Consider the following 12,095-nt stretch of genomic DNA (forward strand, 5'->3'; position numbering starts at 1 on the left):
AAACTGCCTTATCTAATACTGGACATTTCCCACCTAGCAAATATGCAGATATAATTGGTGCACGCAGAATAATTGCATTCTAAAAAGACTTTATGGATACCCAGAGCTCCAAGAAAGCAAACTAGACAAACCTGCTTTTGCCACAGAAAAGGATTAAAGGAGAGTCAAGCATGTGCTAATGCAAGGAAGAGGTACAGCATGTACTGGAATGGCCTTTTTACAAAAAGTGAAAGTACCAAGGAGGAAAAAAGATGGAGAGAGGGCCAGTGCAGCCAGCCTCCTGTAATAATACCGTCTTGCAATTCTCCAAGCTCACTGCGGACTGAAGTGCACATGGCTCCCATTAATACTACTTATCACCCTGACAGAGGGGTAATTACAGGAGTACCGCGGTGCGGTACCACCACTGCAACAGCAGCGGCCGCACAGGAAAGCACACCCCTAAGATGTTTTATTAAATCTGGGTGGTTGATCATCAAGTGACATTAGTGTTGACCTATTTTTGTATCTGACAATAAATTATCCCTTGCCCACAGCATAATGGATATTGCATCAGAGTCCCATCTAGCGGAACAGCCGTCACTGCAGCACGGGGAATGGGCGCACAATGCAAAAGTTAGATGCTCCTGAGGAATTATCCGGGAGCCTGTCTCTTCTCCAGGCTCAGCGTGATTAATATCACTGGGAGAGATAAAAATAAATAAGTCAGACAGTTTTAAAATAATGTGCCTCCGAACTTACCGTAAATAAAGGAATAAATGCACACACAAACACATTCTACTCAAATAAGTTCATACTCATCAAAAAATTTTGCCACTACTTACAGTAGATGTCAGTGTTCGATCCCAATAAAGTCCTGTTGCACTGCAGAATTTAATCTTTGCAGGAATATAAAGATTTGTATTTAAAATGGGTACAGTAGTAATTCCCTTTACTCAGTTTTCTTTTTTTAAACTGATGTATCCCCCTCGCTGTCATTAGAGCTTAAAACCTTTGGATCTGGATCGCAGCCTTAGGTCGCCTCCAGCCTTGCTGGTTTGTTTTATTACATTGCAGCAATTGCATTAGGAGAAAAAAAAGGAGAAAAAAAAACCAAAGTGCATTCGGGCTTGGAAAGCCAAACAAAAGCAAACAAAAGCAAACAAAAGCAAACAAAAGCAACAGCAGGCAGGACAGGAGCGTCATAGTTCAGAAAGTTGCAAAAAAAGAAATGAAATTAACCATTTACACAGAAGTTTTCAATTTGTTTTAAGCTTGGATGTGATCCCAAAAATACAAATACTTTATTATAAAATACCAAATATCATCGGCAACCACGACAACGGAGTTCTCTTTCACCCGTATAAAACGCTAAACTGTCCTGTTGCCACACCATCATATAAATGACTGTAATATCTGACTATTCAAATACTGATTCCAGTAAATTAACTGTTGCAGTCTTTCATCAAACATGGATCCTGATTACAAACTATGCACCTCTCAACATATACCAGTGATTGTTCTGGTTTTATAACAATAATTGAAATACAAGATAAATAAGTTAAATAATTTTGCGACCATTCTAAACATGTACTGATGGTGTGTACTGCAGGTGCATCTAAAGCATTCTAGCTAACTCCGTTCAATTTTAATTAAAATTAATAATTATCAGTATAGCTGAAACAAGAAATTGGACATGAAAAAGGCAATATGGTGTTTCATTAAAAAAAAAATAAGAAAAACTATTATTTTATTAGATTTAGAAACTAAATACAAACTTGTATTAAGAGGCTTAGAACTAATGGGAAGAGACCAAAACACTAATTCTAATAAAAGGGATCAAGCAAACAAACAAACGTCATAGAATAAAAACCCCCCATGCGTGGAAATCCTGGTCTGTAAGATTCTAAGTGAAGAACAATTAAAGATTTTCAGAAACCTGATGGGGGGGGTAACAAGGAAGCACAAGAAAAATAACCTGTTTACCGTTCCATCATATCAAGCTAATCTTGCCTTTATATTGGCAAGATTTTGTTCCCCTGCTCTTTCCTCTCAAGGTAACATTAACGCCGCAGGATGATGCAGCTACATTTTAGACTCTCATTCATCTCCCCGGCCAGCCGTCCAAGTGCATGGTAAATGTCAACAGAAAATAATGCGGACACAAAGGCAGTCTTATTTGTTCAGGAATTGCCCTGGGTCACAGTAATTCAGGCAGGCACACAGAGCACCCTCACAAAAGAACATTTCTGAGCTCTGCACCTTTGGAGCGACACCTGTGGTTTCCAGCGCATAATAAAATCAAGTTACTATACGACTTATTTCCCTGAGTGTTCGCACAAAGCAGGTCCATGGCTTCCCACCTCCCATCTATGAATGAGGCATTTCACACACTCTGTGCATATTCCAGGGCAATACATACCCTTTGTGCGCACGTCTGCCTAATTACGTAATTCATGTCTTTTCAATGCCTATGCATCCAAACAGCCACGCGAAAAGAACCAAAGGCTTCCGTAAAACAGACCCTTCCTGAAGGCCTACAGCAGTGGCCTGATCAGGAAGACCTAAGACAACCATGTTGTTTTAATGCTAATACCCAAAATAACTACTTCTAGCTGTGCTTTTAAATGCCAATTTTGTATTCATTCATTTGTTCTCTCAGATTAGTAAACCGTCATCAATGCAAAAAAGGAAGACTATCAAAATCAGCTATGAATCATCATAACGATCTATATGAGGCATCCAGTTCTATGCAGTTTAAAACAATTAAAACATTCATCTAGAAATGCCGACATGGGTGCAGAAGGTTAAATGCGCTGCCAAAGGTGTCCTGCAGAGGTGTAGCTTTAAAAAGACTATTAAAATAATGGCTACTGATTGAGCTATTGGAACTAACAGCATCTGAAAGTGTTAAAATCAACTGATAATATCCCATTATAATCGTAATATTCTTAACATGCAAAGGCATCGCAATTTGAAAGGAAGCAGTGACTTTTGATGAGAACAACAAATTAGCCGTAAAGGTCATTCCTTAATCAGAATTGCTAATATATCATTTTCATTGTCATTGTCAGCGTGAGGAAGAAGGGAATTACATTCCGAAATCAACAATTAACACTTACACTGCAGAATTTTAAAAAAAATGTACAAGCAAATTAAATTTACAGCATTCAGTTGAAAACAGCTTAAGGGCAAAAATGGGAATATAAATTACTAAAAAAAAATGATACAACCAAGAAGTTTAATTGGAAGACAATAAAAAAAGACACCTGAAGAATCTTAGTACAAGATGAAATCTCACCATATTACACATCAATTTGGGTGATAATGTCATGAAATACAGTTAATTCTCAGCTGTGAATATAGCACACTATACTCATATAGTAAATTTATATATTTAAGATATACACAAAAAACTGAAAATTCTGACACTGGGATGCATTAAAAAAGATTCTCCCACTTGAGAAACAAAGACGACACATTTAAAGCCGTCTCAGGGCCATTTCATAAAGAGTTTTTCGACTGATGGCCACATCTGCGATTTTACTCTTTGCCTCAAATAATCCCGGCGAAATGCCATTTCTCACCAGCTCCTGGCCGCAGAGAGCAGAAATGAGGCAGCGCTGAGATGCAGTTATAGCACAGAAACAGCTCTTGTTAAAACTGTCAAAGATATCTTTAAGTCGTCTGACAGTCGTCCCTTTAGTTTCACTTCTTGGCCTTTACAATTGTAAGCCACCACAATCTTTTTTATCAATCCTTATGGTGCCATTGGCCCAAAGGCAGAAGAAATGGAGGCCTGTCAAAGTCATATTAAAGTAATGTATATCAATTTGTGCCTCAAGGGTCAGTCTTGGGGCTTTTCCCATCCTGCCTCATTATTAGTAAACGTGGATGAAATTCTACCTGCCATGCAGAAGACCTACCACTAGCAGTCAGTAGCTCAGCGAGGGTACTTCCGCAAAAGGCTGAAGCTCATCAAATTTCCAGATCAAAGATTTAGAGCAATCCAGGTTCCAGCATTGTTCATTTAACACCAACCTGTTTTAATAAAAAGCTTTATTAAATGAAGTCACACAGACTACAATGTAGGTGCATTCTAACAAGGATCACATACGCTATGGAGGTATAGCATACTGGCGGCAAAATTGCCAAAAAGCACATAAAAGCAAGAAAAAAACTAAACAAAAAAGAATAAAGATATGATGGAGATGTTCACTGTGCACGCAAACATAATAACAGACATGGGGAATCCAGGCAAGGAGAAGAGCTTTATGCCCATGTCTGGCCGTTTCAACAGGAATCCCTAGAGCTGTCCTCGTATGGAAGCCAGCGCAGGGCCCGACAGGGACAGCAAACAGCAGCACGCAAGCGGGGACAATGCGCGGTGCTATCAGCACGGGCAGATGGAGAAGGTTAGGGAGATGCCCTTCAACTCCACTGTGGTTATAGCACAATCACCCCAACAGCTCCACTCAACAAACCCTGACTGCAACACAACAGCATTCCACATGCAGTGCAGGCAAACTGCGAGCAGATATACAGCACAGCTGTACTTGTAATGGTATAAAGGCTGACTATACCAAAGGCATCTCAAATGTGTGGCATCCTGCTTTTGCTCTGTTATTATTTCAACAGTAGTTTTCATCACGCTACTGCTTTCAGAAATCACATTGGTGATTTAATAATGATCATATTAATAAGTATTTCAGTATCCTTTAAAATTAAATTTGACTATAAAATCATGACAAACTGTTTACTCAGCAGTGTCTTACACGTCAAACAAAAACTCTACAAAAGGCAGTGCTCGCAAAGATCTTGCAGTGATGTCACTAGGGGACATTAAGTTTTTTTTATTTTATTTTATTTTTTATTGGACAGCTGTGAAGTGAAACATTTTAAGTACCCAGAAAATTGCCAGTATGCTTCCGACATCAAAAACACCAGTGGAAAGTATTTTTGACCAGTTATATGTATTTGTGAAATCATTCCCAGATCAAGGAATTTGTATTAAAAAGCAGACAAAGAAAAGAAAAGTTCCTCTTCCTAGAATATAATCCTACCATTTTAATATGCATGCAGGCCACTACATGCAGGGGCTATATTCTTGTAAACAAACCATTTGAGTGCTCAAATACAAACAGTAACACGAAGTGCAACAAATGATCAGAACAGTTACCTGCAGAGGACAGCAGAGAGCAGCATTAGGGAGAATTATGCAGAGCATACACACAACAGTCTGCGCAGAGGTAAATTACAAAGCACACCATCTGTGCCACTCTTATTAAAGGCTTTTACATGTTTTTAACGTCCTATTTAACAATCATGGTAAAAATAAAATACAATACAAATATTTATGAGAATGATGCAAATGATTATAAAATGTATTTATTTTTTCTTAATCTAATGAGGATTTATCCTCAAATTTAATCACCCAGAAACGAAGGTCAATGCCCAATGACAAGGCCATCTGCTGCCAATCAATGAGATGTTCCTTCGGTTCCTGTGCTCGAGTCACTCGAATCGGAGATGGGCTTGGAGAGGTAAATGCATCGCAAAATTGTTTTTAAAAAAATTAATAAATAACCACTAGCAGCCTCATCAAGGAGACCCAGGTTTAAGGGACGGCCGCCATCCATCTCCGGCCAGCCACTGGCATCTGCACCAGTCGCTCATGCTGATGGTCGGCCCAGTTGATTAGGACACGGACAGGAATACGCAGCATCTTTCCATGCCACACGGGGCATGCGACGGCATTCATTAGCGCTCCCGGATTGATGGCCTTTCCTTTGAGGCCCCCGCACTGTCTCACTGTGTCGCCTGCCACCCCCTCTTTGCCCTTGTCAAGCGCAGGTCAGCGTTTCACACCAGCCAATGATGAAACATTCATTCCCTCACCCTACATTTTTATACAGCATTTGCTGGTGATAAACGATATGAAAAGGGCTGCGACTTCACAGTGTCAGCAGTGTTTTCATGGTGTCACAGTGTCACATGATATAACATGCATGCAGTCCTGACACACACTGCAGAATATGCTAATATTTGATTGGTGGTTCTCTGTGTTTTTAATCATATGGTTGGCTGCTCTCCATACACTTTATACTGCATTATTATAAGCTGAGAGTAATTATGACCAGGTTTCCCAATTAAGAATAAAGGGAAAAATAATCATCACAGAACATGCTTAAGAAAAAACTATGTTTTGCTTCTTTTCCATGGAATTTATTTGTAAATATCTAAAATGTTTATCAGTGAAACACCGATACACCCACATCTTCCAAAATCATTCTCATACAATGGCAGTAAATACCCATATAATTTACATGCCACTGCATGCAAAACAAATAAAAAATCAGTTTATCACTTACTGCACAAGTGCCGACCTTCCCTCTTAAGTTTTTCATCAGAAAGCTCTATGGCAATTCACTGATCACTGATACTTACAAAAGGCTGAAAAAATTATGCCAGTAATACAACTAAAACAAAATAGCTTGAGGAAATCAGACCGCTGGGAACATACCGGAAACACATTTTCACTGAGGTAGAACACGTTAATTCCTAGGGAAAAAAAAAAAAGTTTCCTTTGACTAGCTCCATATTGATAAAAAAAGCTGATATTGTTACTCAGGGAATAGTGAATATTTCATATGTTAAGGGAAATACCAGAATATGTTTAAGCCTCTTGTGTGCCATGAGTATGTCACTAGCTATATTGCATAATTATTTGCTCGTAAATTACACTATATACTTTCTACTTTCCATTCCAAGGCAAATAAGGAGTCTGACTGTCAGAGTTACACCATTCTGAGCTCCTGAGCAGTAGACCATAACGCTTAAACTTTCTTATGATCATGTGCAGATAAAGGCTTGCTGTTCAGACTTTGATGTCCAACCCTATTAGCTTTTTTTGGTGGGGGAATCCAATTCTTTCATCAAATTTGTGGCACAGCTCAGTGGGGGGTCAGCTACAAAGGAATTAAATCAGCTGAATGTTAATGGTTCTCCATTTTCACCGTGCAGACTTTAAGGTGGTTGGTGTTTGTGTATCTTCAATTTGTCAAGGAAAATTGCTTGACACATGTTGTCAATGTTTTACACATACATGTTAGGAAAATATGTGTCTTCTATGAAGTCTTCAAAAGTGTGGAACATAGCTAACGGACACTCGTAATAAATATCCAGCTAATTATTTTTGATTATGTTTGTCTGTCGCCAATGTCAAATTCCCCTTTAAGATGCCTAGACTTCAGATTACATTAATTAACATGCAGGTGCTGTAATCCTATTCTATTAAAAAACAAACAAAATGGGAACTTGTACCTATGAAAAAAGATCAACCCTTCAGGGGTATGTACTTTACATAACTCAAAATTCATAGATAGCAATACCCCAATCAAAAAAGAAAGGTAAAACATTTTTATTGCAATCTAGCGACAATAAACACAGAATTGTCAACATTTTTCGGATAAAGCTAGGCCGGCTAATCGGATTGAGACTATATTTCCTTTGTCTGCAAACTTAACATACATGTGACCATTTATCTTGATATCACAAACACTCGATATTTAACTACATAATATGCAAAATCCTTCACTGACCACCTTCAAAAATCAAAACAAACATAAACAAACTGACTTTCTTCAACCAAACCCGGAATCAAAGTACCAACGAAAGCTGTTCACTCCCTGTTCTCTCAAACTCTCTGACATCTCGATACTGGAAGCCAGCTGACAACTCACCATCGATTCCGCTTATTGAAAACAAACACTCCTGACTTACTGTAGCCATCACACACTGTGGTATACCAATGGAATCACGGTGGCGTTAGCAGGTTCATAAGAAATCATGGACTGAGATTTTATATGCATTTATATGCATGAATATGCATTCAGAGCTGAAAAATACATCACATTCTAACCACAATATGTTCCACAGCCATGAAAGCATGTGATGTTAACCACTTTTTACGTGTCTACAGTTCTTTTTACAAAATTAAATGCTGAAAATTTTGGGTGAGGCTTTATATTAACTACACCTTCATAATGCATCCATAGAACATTCATAAGCAGCATATAAACACTTTCATAACAAACATTTTATGATTATACAATTATAATGTTTGTTGGTATATAATGTTTGCTATTAATGTATACCACAGCTGTTAAGGTATGTTAGGATCTCAGTGTATACTTGCATGCTGCTTATGAATCATCTATGAATGGCTTATTAAGGTGCACCGAATGTTCTATAAATGCATTTTAAAGGCATTCTGAAGGTGCAATTAAAGTAAAGCATTACCAAATCTTGAATGTATATGTAAGAGAATGATTTTTAAATGATAAGACCTTCTTTGCCTAATACATTAGGCACTGAAGCAGCAATATGTTATTAGAGAACATAATAGAATAACTTTTTTATTAAAACTAAATTAATTGACTGTTTAATTTTAAGATCACAGTACATCACCAATCAATTGCACAATAACAGTCATCCATATCAGGCAAATTTTAATGAAATGACTCATGAAAAAAGAAACATAAAAAAACACAAAAATAAAGACATGCAACTATATTTCCATCTCAAAAATGGACTGCTGGAGCTTCTTCATGTGACTATAATAGCCAATAATTAGACAAAAAGAGTACAAAATCACATCACAACTGCATGCAGTGCTATTATTTAAAATGGTTAAACCTTTTAAATACTTAATGCAGGGAGTATCCATTTTTATGTGACTGGAGGTCAGGATATCATCTAAATTGTAGTGATATTAATATAAGGTCTGCGTGTGAGCTACTGTACTACCTTTTGACTTGTACAAAATCAAATATCGTATGGCTTCAAATAAAGGCGTAACACGCAAGTCCCACAAGTTACCATTAAACGAAAGCAAACAGAAAATAAAATACCTGTACAATTAATACATACATATCTGTGTCAAGGCATAAAATACCTCTTTGGGATGAGCTGTGAGACATTTTAAAAGGTAAAATAAACAGTGAAGGGCCTGACAGAGCCTTACCACCGTCATGGCCTCAGAAGTACGGCCACGGGGACGTACCACTGAGAGTGAAGCTGAACGCTGCAATAAACTAATATGTTCCTCAAAAATGAAGAATGAGGATTTTTTTTGCCAAATCTTTGACTGTTTCCATGGTGACCCTGTCATACCTCATTGCTTCTCGGAGTGCTCCTCGCTCACTCAGAGTCGTGTGTTTGATGTCATCAAAATTGTTCTCCAGTTTCATGCAGGTCTGTCATTAAAAAAAAAAGTAATGTCTGGTAAGGTAAAGATTTCATTTATTTATTTATTTTTGCTCGCTGAACTATGTGGAAATCACAAACAATGTGGAAATCTCTTTTTTTCCAGCCTATGGAAAACACTCGTGCAAATCAGGTGGCCTTACGATTAATCAAAAATGGCACTGTGAACTTGCGGGTCAAAGAAGAGACCCTCTTTTGTTCGGCGTGCTGTTGCCATGGTAATGCTCTTATCAATTTCCTAACCCTGGAGTAAGTGTCAGGATGGAAAAACGTCCGTTGTTATTGACACACTCATAATTAGTGCAGAGTTGCCTCTGCCCCCCCACACAGAACACAGAGTGAGGGCCCAAAACTATCCTTTTTGCTAGTTAAATTCCAAACGGTCACAATAAAACCACACATTCCATTCGACTGGTTTGGTCCTTAAGAATTACAGTAATGTAACATTACTAGGTATTTATACCCTTAATCCCAAATCATTTAATACAGGAAAGGAGGGTATTTGACCTGAAGGTTATCACCAAAAATACCAAATTTTGCTGATACCCGTTGCATGGTAAAGTTCATTATGCTTACAGATTCTGCAATGGGAAAATAATTGTTTTTGAAAGACAAACATTTTCGTACATGTATAAGCTGAAGAACAAAGCGAAATAGAAGACACTCGCTAGTTCAGCTGTCAAGGAGTTTACAAATGTACACCTAAGCAAAATGATTTTTTTCTTTCTGAGTAAGAAAAATGTACAACAAAAGTAACCTGAGGCTTCAAATATAGGTTTTATGCTGTAACGTTAAAATGTATTTTCTACAGAACTTTATTGGTTCTTCAGCTGTGTTTGTGTTCAACACAAGAAGATAGGGACATTTTACATATATTTTTTATAAAATTTATCATATGCGTTTTATTTACAAATGTTAATTTATATTTAGTTTTACACAATTAAATATGTGTTAACTATTGTTCATAGCAAAAATATGTATAAATGTTGGACATATGTATGAAATGCACGAGTTTTAAATATTTTGAAACCAAATTTTGCACACAATTAGTAAATAAAATATTAAAGAAAAAAATTTATTTCTAAAAGTCATGATTTTAAAGTAATTTTAAGTTTATTTAATAAAGTTATTTGATGCTGAAATCTTACAAGATCTTTGCGAGATTTTAATTTCAAGTTAGCAATATTAACACAAATCATTTAGAACTGTGATATGGCAATGCCCCCACCCCTAACCCCCCCCACCAGCTAAGAGACAAGGTTAGATGGAAATACAAATGTAACTAATACAATTTAGCGCCGGACACACTTAACTGACTTAAGAAGATCTGCTCGCTGCAACCACAATGCAAAATTAATGTGCATGTCATTTCCCATTTCCCAGCCCATTCAGGATATTACCTCACTTTGTAAATACAGTTAGCTGACTAGACATAAAACACTCGGTATATCCACTCATATGCTGAAAAGCATGCAAATTTGGTGAGACAGGATCTTTAACATAATTCATTCGATACCCTCTTTCTCCCTCGGCACGGAACACTTATGGTACATAAACCAATCTGCGTAGCGAACTCTATTTATAGGCTGAAATCCTCTGTATGCTGAATTATGCTTAAATACAGCAATTCTTTGCAATCCATGTGTGGGAACCGAAGAGGAACCACTTGAGCTCTTGTCTCGTCACCCAGTAGCTGCTTTTAAGTCCATTCAGTATCGACTCTGAATTTGCACGTAAGGCTTTTACTCTATAATTTGGCTATTCTACAAAACTTTATATATATATAAATATATATATATATATGTTTATTAAATACTTTTAAAACTTAATGTACTTAATGGGATAAAATAAAGTCAAAAATTACCCACATTCATTTGTGTCACGGCTACACACTGTGACGAATCTATTTAGTTTATTTTATTCTGATGTTGCGATATTTGCTGGAGACAACCCTCTCTTCAACATGCAAAACTTTTAATGAGCAATCTGTCTTCGCATTGCCTCACTCCTTTAGACATGATTCATTTACTTATATATCAAAATGATTGAATGGATCATTTGTTCTGTGTTTTACTTGATCAATATCTCCTGAACAGTGAGATATAAACCTGGCACACTCATTAAATGGACCTCATCCATAACACAACACGCCTTTTTTGAGAAAGGTAGGTGTTTTTTTTTTTTAACTGAGTTCAGGAATTTCAAGCTTGAAAATAATTTCCCCTACGTTCACTAATCGTCCTTAGAATGCACTCAGAACGCAAGAAAGTCACGTATGATATTGAACATAAACCCTGTCAAAGTGATTTTGCATTTTAAGATGCAAGCGCACAGCAATAAATTAAATTTTGGTTTTTAACTGTGGTGTGTTTTGTTCTATAAATAATTCCTGGCTGTTGCATTTTTATTGTACCTGTCAAAAATGTTCATATCAAAGCTATTTTGCTACAGATCATCCAATCTGGATAAACCTACTGAATGTCAAAACAGTCAACATGAATATTCAATTTAAATATATAAAATTATACAAGTCAGTTCCAAATTATTATTGCTATGTAGCCTTCAGTTTTCTCCATGTGCATGTCCTCAAACACCATGCATGATCAACACAAACGAAACTATATTTAATGTTCCTGAACAACAAAAAAAGTATTAGTTGATAGAGTATTCAGGCAACAACCTTAAATGACACACATTATGAAATGAATGGCCCTGCTGTGTCTATATGGTGATCTGCTTATAATTTATACAAATTTTTTACTTATGAATCTTTCATTTTTCTAGGTAAATGAATATCATAGTTGTGGTTTGAAAAGTTATAATGTCAGATACCGATATTAAATTGGTAG

At 36.9% G+C, this 12,095-nt stretch overlaps 1 protein-coding gene across 1 annotated transcript in view; it reads right to left on the bottom strand.

The window, feature by feature from the left end:
• The window catches only part of dpyda.1 (dihydropyrimidine dehydrogenase a, tandem duplicate 1), a 120,818-nt gene that overhangs the window by 96,230 nt on the left and 12,493 nt on the right, over window positions 1–12,095 (bottom strand). Inside the window, exon 3 of the mRNA XM_048976588.1 lies at window positions 9,154–9,236. Within this exon, the coding sequence (XP_048832545.1) occupies window positions 9,154–9,236 (83 nt within the window). The remainder of the gene's footprint in view (window positions 1–9,153; window positions 9,237–12,095) is intronic.

The sequence above is a fragment of the Brienomyrus brachyistius genome, chromosome 15 (assembly GCF_023856365.1).
Source record: "Brienomyrus brachyistius isolate T26 chromosome 15, BBRACH_0.4, whole genome shotgun sequence".
Classification (NCBI taxonomy): Eukaryota; Metazoa; Chordata; class Actinopteri; order Osteoglossiformes; family Mormyridae; genus Brienomyrus; species Brienomyrus brachyistius.